General features: G+C 46.6%; 1 protein-coding gene across 1 annotated transcript in view; it reads right to left on the bottom strand.

Moving 5' to 3' along the window:
* Nucleotides 1-11,855, bottom strand: part of duox (dual oxidase) — a gene marked incomplete in the record, with an annotated part of 33,717 nt that overhangs the window by 20,725 nt on the left and 1,137 nt on the right. Inside the window, 11 exon segments of the mRNA XM_029759485.1 lie at nucleotides 579-689; nucleotides 1,023-1,163; nucleotides 1,396-1,514; nucleotides 1,862-2,037; nucleotides 4,260-4,432; nucleotides 4,802-4,904; nucleotides 5,126-5,216; nucleotides 7,711-7,807; nucleotides 8,650-8,713; nucleotides 9,032-9,198; nucleotides 10,383-10,584. Of these exon segments, the coding sequence (XP_029615345.1) occupies nucleotides 579-689; nucleotides 1,023-1,163; nucleotides 1,396-1,514; nucleotides 1,862-2,037; nucleotides 4,260-4,432; nucleotides 4,802-4,904; nucleotides 5,126-5,216; nucleotides 7,711-7,807; nucleotides 8,650-8,713; nucleotides 9,032-9,198; nucleotides 10,383-10,584 (1,444 nt within the window).

Below are 11,855 nucleotides of genomic sequence, written 5' to 3'. Positions count from 1 at the left end.
CAGTACCTAACCTGATACACAGCACCTAACCTGATACACAGCTACCTAACCTGATACCACCGTCCTAACCTGATACCAGCACCTAACCTGATACACAGTACCTAACCTATACACAGCACCTAACCTGATACACAGTACCTAACCTGATACACAGCACCTAACCTGATACACAGCACCTAACCTGATACACAGTACCTAACCTGATACACAGCACCTAACCTGATACACAGTACCTAACCTGATACACAGCACAGTACCTAACCTGATACACAGCACCTAACCTGATACACAGTACCTAACCTGATACACAGCACCTAACCTGATACACAGCACCTAACCTGATACACAGTACCTAACCTGATACACAGTACCTAACCTGATACACAGCACAGTACCTAACCTGATACACAGTACCTAACCTGATACACAGTACCTAACCTGATACACAGCACCTAACCTGATACACAGCACCTAACCTGATACACAGTACCTAACCTGATACACAGTACCTAACCTGATACATCACACAGTGCCACACAAACACGATCACCTGTGGTCACCTGATACGCAGCACACACCTGTGATTCCAGCAGCGGGTTCCTTTGTTGTGTCGTTAGCTCCTGCCTTCTGGAACTTCTTAAACTTGGACTTTCTGAAGTAGGCCACCACAAGAGCCATGAGGAAGCTCACTGGGAGGGGAGAAATGTAGTCAACAGAGAACCATTAACACTTATAATAAGGCTTATAACATGTTATGTCTCTCTAAGTAGGCTCACTGGGAAGGGAGCAATGTCGTTAACAGAGAAGCACTCGGGAGAGTTCACCGCGGCTATGGTCAAAGTGATTCTGTATCAAAATCTGCTATTTTAAAAGGTTTTACTTGCAATTGTTTTCCCCTGTCAAAAATGTGATATTTGGTTGTTTTACCTACTTTAATTAAATGAACTGATCGTAAGTCACTCTGGATAAGACTGTCAAAATAACCTCATGTGGATTCTGATTGGTTAACATCGGATACTGACCAACAGGAAAGAGGAACAGGCAGATGACTAGGATGCCGAAGCCGGCTTTACTCCCGGCGTCAAAGTAGTTGAGTTTGGTGGCATTGGTGCAGGGGTGGAGCTCAGAGGTCGTGACCTGAGAGGGCTGGGGACAAGGGTCACCTGGGACAGACAGAAAGATAGGCAGGTAGGCAGGCAGGCAGGCAGGCAGGCAGGCAGGCAGGCAGGCAGGCAGGCAGGCAGGCAGGCAGGCAGAGACACAGGGAGATTTGTTACTGTACCAGCAGCGACTACAGTCAACATTTTGAAGCTACAGGGAATACTACGGTAGATTGCCTATTTGTATTGGAAATACCACAGAAATATATAAATACAGCGAGGATATGATCTTTACCATCCTTCCAGAAGAAGACTCTTCTCTGTATGTCCTCAGCCTCCGCGCTGGTGACTGCTGTAATGACGTCATGAAAGGTTGTGTTCCGAATGGCCTGCAGCTCTTCAGCTGTGAACAGACTTGAGGAACAACCACAAGGAGTCGTCAGATCGACTGGAAATGTTATGATAATGTCACCCAAAACAGTGAATCAAAGCTGATCTTAACAGACGTTAGTCTTGTGTTTCCTCAGTTCAAAGCTGATCTTAATAGACATTAGTCTTGTGTTTCCTCGGTTCAAAGTCTAGTTCGACAGCAGGCTATTATTTATTTAATTTGTAGCTTACGTTCTCACAGGTATCCATCCAAGCTTTGGAGCGAACGTGAGAAAGTCGGAAAATCGAGGTTCAACTAACGGTAACAGTTTCATACAGTTATCTATATATATATATAAGGTTATGAGGTTTATATTGGACGTTGTTCCTACCCGTTCTGTGTGTTCTCGAACCAGAAGCGGTCGCCATTCCTGATGCGGTTGAACTGGTCCAGTATGATAGAGGAGAAGACCTGACCAGGACCGTCCACACACTCTAGGAGACCTCCAGGAAACAGCTCCAGTTTAGAGATGTCCCCATGGTACAGGTCTGCTAGGTCCCTGAACAGCTATAGATCCAGTAAGGTAGAGACAGAATAGAGAGGGTAGGTTATTCACTGCATCACAGCAATAGGAGAAGTTTATCTGGTTCTGTTTTTTTGCCCCTTGATCCTGATTCTGTCCATGTAGTTAGTTTGATCCCCTCCCTGTGTCTCTGGCTGATCTCAGACCAGTGGTTTAATCCCCTCCCTGTATCTCTGGCTGATCTCAGACCAGCGGTTTGATCCCCTCCCTGTGTCTCTGGCTGATCTCAGACCAGTGGTTTGATCCCCTCCCTGTGTCTCTGGCTGATCTCAGACCAGTGGTTTGATCCCCTCCCTGTGTCTCTGGCTGATCTCAGACCAGTGGTTTAATCCCCTCCCTGTGTCTCTGGCTGATCTCAGACCAGTGGTTTAATCCCCTCCCTGTGTCTCTGGCTGATCTCAGACCAGTGGTTTAATCCCCTCCCTGTGTCTCTGGCTGATCTCAGACCAGTGGTTTGAGCCCCTCCCTGTGGCTCTGGCTGATCTCAGACCAGTGGTTTAATCCTCTCCCTGTATCTCTGGCTGATCTCAGACCAGTGGTTTAATCCCCTCCCGGTATCTCTGGCTGATCTCAGACCAGTGGTCTGAGCCCCTCTGTCTCATGAGTAGGTTAACCAACCACATACACTACCACGATCATTGGCAAATAAAACCTCCCGCTAAACAACAGCGCATACTGTATGGACTACGTAACGCGTTAACCTGTTACATCTAGGGGGCAGTAATTTCACGGCTGGATAAAAAACGTACCCGATTTAATCTGATTATTAGTCCTGCCCAGAAACTGGAATATGCATATAATTATTAGCTTTGGAGAGAAAACACTCCAAAGTTTCTGAAACTGTTTGAATGGTGTCTGTGAGTATAACAGAACTCCTATGGCAGGCAAAAACCTGAGATGCTTCTGTTCAGGAAGTACCCTGTCTGAACATTTCTTGCCCTTCTTTATTATCTCTGTCGTTTACAAAGGATCTCTGCTCTTACGTGACACTTCTCACGTCAACAATGGAGTCTCACAGCCCGGGAAAAACAGGAATGATGTCATTCAAAGCCCTGGCTGAAGCACACGAGAGCAAATGCTGAGTGGTCAGTCAATGGACTAAGCCTTAGGCGCGTGACACGCCCCGCCCCCGGCTTTTGGTTTTTTCCTCAGTTTACAGACAGGCAGATTCCCGGTCGGAATATTATCGCTTCTCTACGAGATAAATTGCATAAATATTGGTTTTAAACAGCGGTTGACATGCTTCGAAGTACGGTAATGGAATATTTCGAAATTTTTTGTCATATTTTGCGTCATGCTCGTGGCCGAGATTTAGCGTTGGGATAGTGTCTAGAACGCACGAACAAAACGTCGCTGTTTGGATATAACGATGGATTATTTGGGACCAAACCTACATTTGTTATTGAAGTAGAAGTCCTGGCAGTGTATTCTGATGAAGAACAAGCAAGGTAAGAACATTTTTCTTATAGGAAATGTGATTTTGGTGAAGGCTACACTGGGTGGGTGTCTAAATAGCTAGCCCTGTAACGCCGGGCTATGTACTTACATTATTGCAAAATGTGCTTCATCCGAAAAGCTATTTTAAAATCGGACATATCGAGTGCATAGAGGAGTTCTGTATCTATAATTCTTAAAATAATTGTTATGCTTTTTGTGAACGTTTATCGTGAGTAATTTAGTAAAATCACCGGAAGTGTTCGGTGGGAATGCTAGTTCTGAACGTCACATGCTAATGTAAAAAGCTGGTTTTTGATATAAATATGAACTTGATTGAACAGACATGCATGTATTGTATAACACAATGTCCTAGGTGTGTCATCTGATGAAGATCATCAAAGGTTAGTGCTGCATTTAGATATGGTTTGGGTTTATGTGACATGATATGCTAGCTTGAAAAATGGCTGTGTGATTATTCCTGGCTGGGTACTCTGCTGACATAATCTAATGTTTTGCTTTCGCTGTAAAGCCTTTTTGAAATCGGACAGTTTGGTTAGATAAAGGAGAGTCTTGTCTTTAAATAGCTGTAACATAGTCATATGTTTGAAAAGTGTAAGTTTTCGGATTTAGAGGAGTTTGAATTTCGCGCCCCGCCCATCATTGGATATTGGAGCAGACGTTCCGCTAGCGGAACGTGTAGATGTAAGAGGTTTTAATAACCCATACAGAAAACATTCGTGAGCATTTGCATAATAAGTCCTGAACATACCTGTGGGTTGGTAGTGTTGAGCTGTGGGTTTATGTCTCCCCATCTCTCTACAGGGGCCAGGCCCAGGCCCTCTCTGACCTGGTTGTAGCTGGGCAGGCCAAAGTCTCGGCCTCTCTGCACCGTCAGAGCCACCAGGTCCGACCGCGAGAACCTCATTGGACCGTACATATAATCTAGTGGGGAGAAGGCCCACCAATATACATCATGATTTGTTACTTTTATTTTTTGTTTTTTTTGTTTTGTTTGGTATTTTTTCTTAAAAATGCATTGTTTGTTAAGGGCTTTGTAAGTAAGCATTTCACTGTAAGGTCTTCACACCGGTTGTATTCGGTGGATGTGACAAATAACCAATTTTGGATTTGGTTTGATTGGCTCAAATATAACAGCTGTAGCTATGACAACTGAAACTTCCCATGTCCTCTTCATAGATACTGTACCGACTCATAAAGGCAGAGACAACTCCTCTCCACTTCTGACGGTGTAAAGCCACATGCCAGAACTAGACATTAAAAAGACAATTTCAAGACGAAAGTAATCGTAACCTCTTAAGTCTTCCACGATGATGTTGTCCTCTCTCTCTGCGATCTGGGAGGCCATGCCCATAATCAGATGGTCTATATCCTGTCCTGACTTCAGGTTGGGGTTCTAACAACAGACAACTGTCTCATCACAGCTACATATAGACTACATACAAAGTAGGTAATAGATACCGTCTGGTCCCAGATCAGTGATGTATCAAATTCAGAATGACCGTATGAGTTGGACAGACAACTAACACATATCTGGGACCAGGCTACAATATATAAAAAAATAAACAAATTGACAGAGATGTGTGTTTCTTACATATTTGGGTCTTTTGGTTTTACCTGACGGTTCCAGAAGCTGTTACACATTCGTATGGCTGGTGACGAACTCCCATCGATGTTGACAACCTTCTGAAAGTGGCAAGTTTTGTTTCTGTAGACAAGAGAATGTTTGGAAAAAGTCACGATGACACAAATTACATAAAAGCAGCTGTTATTAAAATATGAATGTTGACACAAACGCGGCATTAAGACGTCATGTTTCTTAGAACAAAACAACACCATAAACCCAACAGAACATTTTAACCTGGTGATTTTAACCCTGCTAGCAATATTGAATTTATTTATTTATTTAAACTTGTATTTTAACTAGGTAAGTCAGTTAAGAAACAAATTCTTCTTCACAATGACGGCCTACCCCCGGGGAAACACTGGGACAGTTGTGCACCACCCTATCGGACTCCCAATCATGGCCGGTTATGATACAGCCTGGAATCTAACCAGGGTCTGTAGTGACGCCTCTAGCACTGAGATTGTGCCTTAGACCGCTGTGCCACTCAGGAGCCCCTATTGGAGTAGCCTGAAGAAATCTGAAGTGTTTTATTTCACTTTTATTTTAACTAGGCGAGTCAGTTAAGAACAAATTCTTATTTACAATGACGGCCTGCCGGGGAACAGTGGCTTAACTGCCTTGTTCAGGGGCAGAACGACAGAATTTTACCTTGTCAGCTCGGGGATTCAATCTAGCAACCTTTCAGTTACTGGTCCAACACTCTAACCACTAGGCTACCTGCCTCCCCTCCACTCTAACCACTAGGCTACCTGCCGCCCCTCCACTCTAACCACTAGGCTACCTGCCGCCCCTCCACTCTAACCACTAGGCTACCTGCCTCCCCTCCACTCTAACCACTAGGCTACCTGCCGCCCCTCCACTTTAACCACTAGGCTACCTGCCTCCCCTCCACTTTAACCACTAGGCTACCTGCCTCCCCTCCACTCTAACCACTAGGCTACCTGCCTCCCCTCCACTCTAACCACTAGGCTACCTGCCGCCCCTCCACTCTAACCACTAGGCTACCTGCCGCCCCTCCACTCTAACCACTAGGCTAACTGCCTCCCCTCCACTCTAACCACTAGGCTACCTGCCTCCCCTCCACTCTAACCACTAGGCTACCTGCCGCCCCTCCACTCTAACCACTAGGATACCTGCCTCCCCTCCACTCTAACCACTAGGCTACCTGCCGCCCCTCCACTCTAACCACTAGGCTACCTGCCGCCCCTCCACTCTAACCACTAGGCTACCTGCCTCCCCTCCACTCTAACCACTAGGCTACCTGCCGCCCCTCCACTCTAACCACTAGGCTACCTGCCGCCCCTCCACTCTAACCACTAGGCTACCTGCCTCCCCTCCACTCTAACCACTAGGCTACCTGCCGCCTCTCCACTCTACAACTAGGCTGACTGCCGCCCCTCCACTCTAACCACTAGGCTACCTGCCTCCCCTCCACTCTAACCACTAGGCTACCTGCCTCCCCTCCACTTTAACCACTAGGCTACCTGCCTCCCCTCCACTCTAACCACTAGGCTACCTGCCGCCCCTCCACTCTAACCACTAGGCTACCTGCCTCCCTTCCACTCTAACCACTAGGCTACCTGCCTCCCCACCACTCTAACCACTAGGCTACCTGCCGCCCCTACACTCTAACCACTAGGCTACCTGCCGCCCCTCCACTCTAACCACTAGGCTACCTGCCTCCCCTCCACTCTAACCACTAGGCTACCTGCCTCCCCTCCACTCTAACCACTAGGCTACCTGCCTCCCCTCCACTCTAACCACTAGGCTACCTGCCGCCCCTCCACTCTAACCACTAGGCTACCTGCCGCCCCTCCACTCTAACCACTAGGCTACCTGCCGCCCCTACACTCTAACCACTAGGCTACCTGCCGCCCCTCCACTCTAACCACTAGGCTACCTGCCTCCCCTCCACTCTAACCACTAGGCTACCTGCCTCCCCTCCACTCTAACCACTAGGCTACCTGCCTCCCCTCCACTCTAACCACTAGGCTACCTGCCGCCCCTCCACTCTAACCACTAGGCTACCTGCCTCCCCTCCACTCTAACCACTAGGCTACCTGCCGCCCCTCCACTTTAACCACTAGGCTACCTGCCTCCCCTCCACTTTAACCACTAGGCTACCTGCCTCCCCTCCACTCTAACCACTAGGCTACCTGCCTCCCCTCCACTCTAACCACTAGGCTACCTGCCGCCCCTACACTCTAACCGCTAGGCTACCTGCCTCCCCTCCACTCTAACCACTAGGCTACCTGCCTCCCCTCCACTCTAACCACTAGGCTACCTGCCGCCCCTCCACTCTAACCACTAGGCTACCTGCCTCCCCTCCACTCTAACCACTAGGCTACCTGCCGCCCCTCCACTCTAACCACTAGGCTACCTGCCGCCCCAAAGTGTTTTCTAGCCTGGTGTAAACCAGCATGATCACCTGATAGTTCACCTTTCTGTTTCCCTGATATCTGAAGTTAAACTGAAAGGTGAAAGCAGGTTGGTTCTACCAGGCTAGAGGATTCTGAATCTGTCGTCGGAGGAGGAGGAGAGTATTCTCCAGCCGGCGGAAGCTAGGCCACAGTACCTCATGAAGACACCAGGAGGGGCCATCGTAGATGCAAAACGTATGGCAGCTGCCTGAAACTCAGGCGAGATCCCTGGATCCACAAACTTCTGGTAGCCTGCAGGAGACAAGGCAGACGATGACACCAGCGTATAATACTGTAAACCTACTATAGAAGAGAAGAGAGGATGTACAGAACATATTTGTCCTAGGTAAGGTATGCCCACAGGTAAAGGAAGTACTGTGTAACATTGTGAAATAACACAGGGAAAGGAACACCTCTAACCTCCATATGATTTATGAAGAGAAAACAAAGGAACATCATGTGACTGTCACTGACCTCTGACCTTATTATTCTGGCTGACTGTGGAGCACCTGGCCGCGTGTGTGTGTGTGTGTGTGTGTGTGTGTGTGTGTGTGTGTGTGTGTGTGTGTGTGTGTGTGTGTGTGTGTGTGTGTGTGTGTGTGTGTGTGTGTGTGTGTGTGTGTGTGTGTGTGTGTGTGTGTGTGTGGAGAACCTGGCTGTGTGTGTTTGTCTGATGACGCAGAGAACAACTCACCTAACCACTGATTACCAGCGCATGACCTTGCTTCAGTCGTTCCTCTTCCCTCCCCTCTCATCCATGCATTCCCCCTCTCTCTCTCCCTCTCTCTGTCCCCCCTCTCGCTCTCCCTCTCTGTCCCCCCCTCTCTCTCCCTCTCTCTGTTCCCACACACTCTCTCTCTCCTTCTCTCTGTTCCCACACACTCTCTCTGTCCCCCCTCTCTCTCTCCCTCTGTCTGCCCCCTCTCTCTCTCCCTCTCTGTTCCCACCCTGTCTCTCTCTCTCTCTCTGTTTCCCCCCTCTCTCTCTCTTCCTCTCTGTTCCCCCCACTCTCTTCTTCTCTCTGCCCCCCTCTCTCTCTCTCCCTCTCTCCGTTCCCCCCTCTCTCTCTCTCTCCCTCTCTCTTTCTTACTTACCAAGGTATGGAGACATTGTCTTTTCCCCCAGGAATCCAGGCAGCCATTCATAGAATGCAATATTCTGTAAAATAACAAAAACTAAATCAAGTCTATTAAACTCTTGAGTTACTTCTCTGTGTGAATTGACTACCAGTGTTGCATACAACTTTCATTGCTTGTCAAAACAGAGGATAATAACCTTGGTAGTTGCTGGTTACCCGAGGTGGGGGGGGGTGACGCAGACAACTAACTCTCAACTAATCCCATTTCATCCAGAAACCCACAACCACCTGGCGCTGATGTAACTAACGACTCTCTTTTCTGGTCATGTGACTTGCTGTATTACAGTAAAAAATGACCACAATGTGTTGGTGGGATTACAGCAGACTTTTCCTGATACCTGGAACGTGGCGACCACAGTTTTTCTGGCGCTTTGAAACAGGTCTTCGTCCGACCACGACGGCTCTTTCTCACGCAGCTGGGAGGCGATGTAATTGTGGTAGCGAAACCACAGGATTCCCTCGGCCATGGTGAACACATTCTCGTTGCCCCAGCCGTTACCCAACTCTGGAGGGTAGAAGAACAAAGAAAGTCAAGAGTTCACTGACTGCAGTATATCGCCTGTGTAGTAACGGTTAATCCCCAGTATCTCTACTTGCACATTCGTCTTCTGCATATCTATCACTCCAGTGTTTAATTGCTATATTGTAATTATTTCGCCACTATGGCTTATTTTATTGCCTTACCTCCCTTATCTTACCTCATTTGCTCACATTGTATATAGACTTTTTCTATTGTATTATTGACTGTATGTTTGTTTTATTCCATGTGTAACTCTGTGATGTTGATTGTGTCGCATTGCTTTGCTTTATCTTGGCCAGGTCGTAGTTTTAAATGATAACTTGTTCTTAACTGGCCTACCTGGTTAAATAAAAAGTGAAATAAAATAAATAAATACAAAAATACAAAAAATCAGTCAATTGACTGAAGGGAAATGGAAGTGACCCTTATCCTGGTAGTAGTGTTAATAGGCAGTGATAACTGTCCTGAAGCGAAAGTATTTTCACTATTTCTTTACAGGTGCCGACGATATCTTTATATCTCTTAAATGTGCTGATTAAATCTTTATATCTCTTAAAGGTGCCGATGTAGGAGTGACGTGGAGTCACACCCAGCTCGTGAGGAGCAGGAAGTTTTTCATATCTTTATGTCCTGTACAAGTGCTAAGGTCTATATCCTGTTTAGTGGTTAGAGCGTTGGACCAATACCTGAAAGGTTGCTGGCTCGAATCCCAGAGCTGACAAGGTAAAAAAATCTGTCGTTTTGCCCCTGAACAAGGTAGTTAACCCACTGTTCCCCGGTAGGCCGTCATTGTAAAATAAGAATTTGTTCTTAACTGACTTGACCTAGTTAAAATAAAAAGATTAAAATTTGAAATATTCTCTAAAGGTGCTCGTTGTTTTCATTCTTCGGGCATTAGTGAGGTGTCTAGCCACATCAGGCTGGCATTATCAAGCTTTATTTTCTAAGTCCGTTGTCATTCACCACTAAATCCTCAGAGAATAATACACAGCTTTATAAATTCCAATCTTTTGTATAGCTGATTTTGTTGTCAAAAGGTGTGGTTTTATGCGAGACAGACAGTGATGCAGGAGTATCGCTGTTGTCACCAGGGCAGCTATTGTAGATCTCTAAATTGGAAGAAGAAGAAGAAGAAAACGAGGAAGACAACAACAAGCAGCATCTCTCACCGTAGAGTCCCTCAGGTCCATACTGACCAGTGGAGGGATCAGCAGCACTCCACATGAGGTTGCTGCCCCCTCTCCTCTTGGGCATGTCCCACTGCTCCCCCGAGGCTAGGAGACCTCCGGAGAAACTCCTCAGGGCGTCAGACCAGGAACTAGACGGGCCGTAGATAGAGCTGCCGTCCAGCCACGCTGTCACCAGGTTCACCTAGTGTACATAGCATGACATAACGTGACATGACATAACGTAACATCGCCTTTTTTTAAGACAGAAAATAATATGTTTTATTGTCACATACCCCAGATAGGTTCAGTGAAATGTAACATAACATGACATGACATGACATAAGATGACATAACATAACATGAGCTGACATAACATGACATGACACAACATGACATAACAGGACATGACATAACATAACATGAAATAACATGACATGACATAACATAACATGACCTGACATAACATGACATAACATGACATAACATAACATGACCTGACATAACATGAAATGACACAACATGACATAACAGGACATGACATAACATGAAATAACATAACATGACATAACATGACATGACATAGCACATCTACAGATAGAACATAATATAGTTTTTTATTTGGGGTAAAACACTTGGGACAGTGAGCTGTAGGCTTCTGGGCTATGGGTTTATCTGGCGGGCAGTCTTATAAAGAGTCTAGCCTATGGGTTTATCTGGCGGGCAGTCTTATAGAGAGTCTAGCCAATGGGTTTATCTGGTGGGCAGTCTTATAAAGAGTCTAGGCTATGGGTTTATCTGGAGGGCAGTCTTATAGAGAGTCTAGCCAATGGGTTTATCTGGTGGGCAGTCTTATAAAGAGTCTAGGCTATGGGTTTATCTGGCGGGCAGTCTTATAAAGAGTCTAGCCAATGGGTTTATCTGGCGGGCAGTCTTATAAAGAGTCTAGCCAATGGGTTTATCTGGCGGGCAGTCTTATAAAGAGTCTAGCCAATGGGTTTATCTGGCGGGCAGTCTTATAAAGAGTCTAGCCAATGGGTTTATCTGGCGGGCAGTCTTATAAAGAGTCTAGCCAATGGGTTTATCTGGAGGGCAGTCTTATAAAGAGTCTAGCCAATGGGTTTATCTGGCGGACAGTCTTATAAAGAGTCTAGCCTATGGGTTTATCTGACGGGCAGTCTAATTACCTGTGTGCGGGGGTTATTACCTGTGTGTGGGGTTATTACCCGTGTGCAATGGGTATTACCCATGTGCAAGGGGTTATTACCTGTGTGCAAGGGTTATTACCTGTGTGCAAGGGGTTATTACCTGTGTGCAAGGGTTATTACCTGTTCGCAAGGGTTATTACCTGTGCGCGAGGGTTATTACCTGTGTGTGAGGGTTATTACCCGTGTGCAAAGGTTATTGGCTGTGTGCGGGGGTTATTACCTGTGTGTGGGGGTTATTACCCATGTGAAAGGGTTATTACCTGTGTGC

The sequence above is a fragment of the Salmo trutta genome, chromosome 7 (genome assembly GCF_901001165.1).
Source record: "Salmo trutta chromosome 7, fSalTru1.1, whole genome shotgun sequence".
NCBI lineage: Eukaryota > Metazoa > Chordata > Actinopteri > Salmoniformes > Salmonidae > Salmo > Salmo trutta.
Note: the sequence above shows the minus strand (reverse complement) of the source record. Positions and strands in the feature narration are given on the sequence as shown.